The sequence below is a fragment of the Brassica oleracea genome, chromosome C9 (genome assembly GCF_000695525.1).
Source record: "Brassica oleracea var. oleracea cultivar TO1000 chromosome C9, BOL, whole genome shotgun sequence".
NCBI classification, from domain to species: Eukaryota; Viridiplantae; Streptophyta; class Magnoliopsida; order Brassicales; family Brassicaceae; genus Brassica; species Brassica oleracea.
Window position 1 is genome coordinate 9325392 of NC_027756.1, and position 5353 is coordinate 9330744.

General features: G+C 36.4%; 1 protein-coding gene and 1 pseudogene across 1 annotated transcript; both read right to left on the reverse strand.

Annotated features, from left to right (window-relative positions):
• Positions 1–814: 814 nt before the first annotated feature.
• Positions 815–2312, reverse strand: LOC106317030 (serine/threonine-protein kinase At3g07070). The gene is made up of 5 exons (XM_013754892.1): positions 2264–2312; positions 1969–2144; positions 1676–1865; positions 1184–1575; positions 815–1093 (listed from the first exon to the last, which is right to left on the reverse strand). Exons 1-5 carry the CDS (start codon positions 2295–2297, stop codon positions 815–817), a joined length of 1071 nt encoding a protein of 356 aa, XP_013610346.1. The 5' UTR covers positions 2298–2312.
• A 1693-nt stretch (positions 2313–4005) lies between these two features.
• Positions 4006–4732, reverse strand: LOC106317000 (annotated as a pseudogene).
• Positions 4733–5353: the final 621 nt, after the last annotated feature.

Sequence of the window (5353 nt, forward strand, 5' to 3'; positions counted from 1 at the left end):
ATTTTAAATTAAACTATAAACCATATAAAATACATAAATATTTTAGTTTCAAAATTTACTTTGAACAATTTTTTTGATAAAATTTTTGAACGAACATTGACAACTTATTTTTAAAAAAATTATAAGTTACTAAAACGATTAATCTCACAATGAAAATTTTGTTATCAGTAATTTAAAATTTTTTCTATAAAAGATACAAATGATCAAAAAAACTATATGAGTAGAAATCATCTTTTAATAGACATTAATATTAAAAATATATTGTGTATGTTAGTATCATTTAAATTTAATTACACATTCTATCAAATATAAGAAAATATTTTTTGAATTAATAAAATTAATTTATATGTTCACACTAATTTAATTATATATTTAATAGCTACTGAACTTTAATTATTTATTATATATTAATTATTTCATAATATGTAAAAATATTTAATACATAAAATAATTTTTATATATCGCAAGGCGCGGGTCTTAACCTAGTCTATAAATATTTTACATATTTTTATTAATGTATATATATATATATATATATCTGCTGTACCCATATCTGTTAATTTTTAATTTTGCCATTTTCCATCCCCATTTTCATATCCATTTCAGTCCCCATGTTCGTCCCGGTGCGGCATATAACATCACTCATTGATCATCAATTATCATTTTTTGTATTTTGCTGTTTAGGTGAAATATGTTGATAAAAACAACGTAAATGAAAAATAAATTAAATGAATATTTCAAACGGAAGAAACATACAATATGTTCTGAATTGTTGGGTCATATCGTATTAAAATGTCTACAAGAGCAAATAACTTTATCTAGGACTTGAATCCCACTGAACTGCATCATGATATATCTCTGATGGATTTTGTTGTAAATGGCTAGAATCAGCGTTGGAAAAATCGGAAGATGCACCAAGGAAGCTGAGGGCTGTAACAACGTCGCTGATTAGTGGTCTAACCATAGGTTCTTCATTCAGGCACATTGCCGCTACAGCTACAGCTTGGTTTAAACTCTTTTCTGGAAATTCGCCTCGAAGCAATGGATCAGCTAGCTGTGGGAATCTAGTTGGGTCTCTGAAAATTGGTTGCGCCTAAGCAAAAGTTGTACATTTTGATTAGTGTATGTATATATACATTAGTGATCCATCAGTGAAATCATATATATGCTAACAGAAACTCACCCAAGTAACCAGATTTATTTCATGACTAGGTCTCATTGTGTCGATAACTCGTCTTCCAGTTATCAGTTCCAACAGCACAACTCCAAAACTATAAACATCTGATTTAACCGTAAGATGGCCGGTTCTCTGATACTCAGGAGCACAGTAACCGTAAGTTCCCATAACTCGGGAAGACACATGTAGTGTGTCTCCAATAGGACCAAGCTTTGCTAAACCAAAATCCGACAGTTTTGTGTCGAAATCTTGGTCAAGCAATAGATTTGATGATTTAAGATCTCGATAAATCACTGGAGGATTGGCTTTATCATGGAGATACTCAAGTCCTTTTGCTGCTCCTAAAGCGATCTTAATACGCGAGTTCCAGTCTAGTGGTTTCTGATCCGGTTCAAGATCTGTTTTTAATTACATCATCAAACCGGTTGGTTATCATCAAAAAAACATAACGTTTATCTTTGGTTTAACCATTAAAATAGAGTGGGGATGATGATCTACCGAGGAGATGGTCTTCGACGGATCCAAGAGGCATATATTCGTAAACAAGAAGTCTTTGGTCTCCATCAGCGCAGTAGCCAATTAGGTTCACAAGATTCGAATGGTGAAGAAGACTAAGCATCAACACCTCGACCAAGAACTCTTTTTGTCCTTGTAGTCCATTCCTATCAAGCTGTTTCACTGCCACGACCTGATCACAAACCCAAAAAAAAAATAAGAAAGAAATTAGTTCGACTTTTCATTTTGTACGAGAGAATCAAATACTGTTCGACATAGATATATTAGGATTTGACCTGTCCTGTCTTGTCGAGCTTTCCTTTATAGACCCGCCCGAAGCCGCCTTCGCCAATGAGGTTCTCTAGCCTGAAATTATTTGTCGCGGTGGCTAACTCACGGAATGAGAAACCCTGAGCCTCGATGTTGTTCGATTGCGAGGGTGCATTATTGGCCCCTACTTCTCTTGTTCTCTCTCTCTGATTATCTACAAGACATAAGATATAGCGGAAATTTTGTTTTATTTTTAGTTTCAAAAAGATCTAAAAAGAGTCAGCCACGACGTTTCCAACGAAGATATGAGCGAGAGCTTACTAGGTGAGCCTGTTTGCCTATACGGAGCAGGCATGGAAGAACCTTCATTTTCCAAATTTTTTGAAGAGAAACACGAGAAACAACTCATTTTCTCTTAAGAGTATATATATTGTTCTTCGTCTAAAACGTCTTTGCAACACCTCTTCTACGTACTTTCAATGACCTTCGATTGGTTTTATATGAATTACCTACCAACAGTCCTTAATAAACAGAAGTATTTTAGTTTCCTGTTTATGCAGAATTTAATAGGATACAAGTTACAACAGAAACACAAAAGAGGTTTTGAAACGACGCAATACAAAGAAAGACAACCTCAAGATTAAACTAATTGTACAGAAATGCCGGCTACCATTTGCCATTAATAAACATGTATATATATATATATAACCAGTTTGACAAATAATAGAAAATGAGTTTTTTTTTTACAAATTATGTTGATCTGGTACAGATAGGCTTGGGCATTTTTACCTCAACCCGAAGTATCTACCTAAACCCGAACCGGAAAAACCGAAACCGAATCCGAAGTGTTATACAAAAATATCCGAATGAGACTTATGAGCTTAGTACTTTGGTGTTTGGTTATAACCCGAACCGAACCGAAATCCGAACTAGGATCCGAAGATATCCAAAATTAGTTAGATATGTTAATGTTTTCATATATTTTAAGATGATTTAGATATTTTAGAATATTCAAAATATTTTTTTAGTTTGTTTTAATTGCTATTTTGAATACTTTTTAGTTAATTTGGATAGTTTAAATAATTTTTAATTAGATTTGTAAACAGTTTAAATATTTTGGAAAAAAAATTTTGTCAATTTTTGAGATTTAAAAAATATATTTTTGGACGATTTTAAACATTGGTTACATCTGATCCGAACCGAACCCGGAAGAAACCGAACCGAACCCGATCCGATATTTAGTAAAACCCGAATGGTACTTCTGAGCATAACACCGAAAATCCAAAAATCCGAATCACCCGGACCGAAACCGAACGGTCCACCGAACGCCCAGGCCTAGGTACAGAACACCAAATTTGTTTTTAGGACCTTTCCAACTTTCATACCTAGTTTTTTTCTTGTGATTACGAGGTGGCTTATATTTATTTATTTGACATAAAAATGTCATTATAGTGCTCAAACATGAGGTGGTATAGGAAGTAGTAACCAATAAAAAGAGATCCCTATGAAATGATTTTTCAGTTATGACTAAAGAATCGATAGTTGCATTCTGAGTCCGAGAAATGTAGAAAAGCTTGAAGGATTAGAATCTTCTTTGTAGTGTTGCTAGCTCCTTCAACTCAGTAGAGAAGCTTGGTCATGCATGAAGTTCGCTAGCTAATCACTGCAATTCCATCATTACAGTTCGTTCCAAAAGTCTGACGGGTTGAGTGTTGTTCATGGCCAACATTCTTAGATTTGTTGTACCCATAAGTTGGGCGTGTCCATGCTCGCCTTTCCAATCCCATCACACCACTGTATTGCGATGTAGACATTCAAAAACCATCTACCAAATATATATTACGCAAGCATAATGCTTGCTAATCAATCATATCTTAGTGCATTTGCCTCTGCAATTATACTTACCCTAAAATTAGATTAGTCAAAAACTATATGCTTCCAAGTTCCCGTAACACTGGATTACATTTGCATATCTAGTTAGAGAGGAACAATGGCATAGTAACTAAATGTTTCACTTTTCATATTTTAACGAAAAGTACCTGTGATGTACTTTGTGTGTTGCATAACAGTGTTATCAGAGATCTCGGAAAGTTTATGACAATGTTTACATTCTTTGTCAGGTTTCCTAATTGCATACATAACAAACATGTTGACAATAGATTAAGTTTGTTACAAATCTAAAATGAAGATGATGAAACTATTACAACAACGTCACATCTTTTTTTAACCGGTTAACTAACCTGTCTTAAACTAGCTAGAAAGAACCTAAGGCAGCACTGAGAGACCAAAGAAGCTGAGCCTGAGAACTCTGAATCAATTTCACCCGTTTGATCTCAATCTCCTTACGCAGCTTCACTGTCTCTTCAGCAAACTCCATCTTTTTCTTCTCCATAACCATTACTCTCTCAGCAAAAGACCTAATCTCAGAAGTTACACCTCTCGCTCCTTTCCTCCTCCTCACCATCTTTCCTCTTCGTCTTGGATCTCTCCTTTTGTCCCCATTGCAACAAACCTCCAGCAACTCCAGTTCCAGGTCTCCTCACTATGTAATTGATACTCCTCGATTTATCCTTGTGGGATTCGATTAGGAGGAGAGTCTCGTCTTGAGTCCATAGAACCGGTTGGGTTTTTCTGGCCACGGCGGAGGAGGTCGATGCGGTTAAGGCCACGAGGGCGTTTTGCGATTGAGAGGAGGTAGAGTGTCGTGGATTTTTCTGCCGCGAAGTAGGGCTTGAATCGGACGGAGGAGACAATAATGTCGGCGAAGGCGTCGCCATGGTTTTAAGTGTAATAATAGCAAACGGAATGTCTTCGGCTTTTGTAAAGGTTTTAGCTTTAACTCGATATACCCCTCTCACTTTTGAAAAATTCTTCTTTCTCCCCGTAATATAATATATTTTCTTTTTGATTTTTCTTTAAATGAGAAATGCGGTCAACCCTTCATAAAATAGCTTAATTACAAAGATCCAACCTTAAAGATCCGACCGACCCAAACTCTATCCGGTTCAACCCGTATCTTTACCTAAACAACAGCGTTTTGTCCCAATATCTCTCACATCCAACTCTCGAATCAAACGCACCACACCAGCTCAAGAAGAGCTTCCACGATGACGGTTCGATGCGACGTAGCTACAAAATCAGCTGATTCGGTGAACGCAGCAGAGTCTGATCTTTCGGAAGAGGAGAACGAAGCGAAGGCAAAGGTAGGATCTTTGATCAGAGTGACTGCGCCTTTGAAGGGTTATCATGTAAACCCCATCCCGGAGGTTGATTTGTAAGTTGTAAGTTGTAAGTTGTAAGCGACCACTGTGGAGATAAGGTGGGGACACGTCCTGGGTAGGACCGGACGGGATGGTGTACCATTGCCACGATGGACTCGCACCGCACTCACACGAACCCATCTACTCTCCT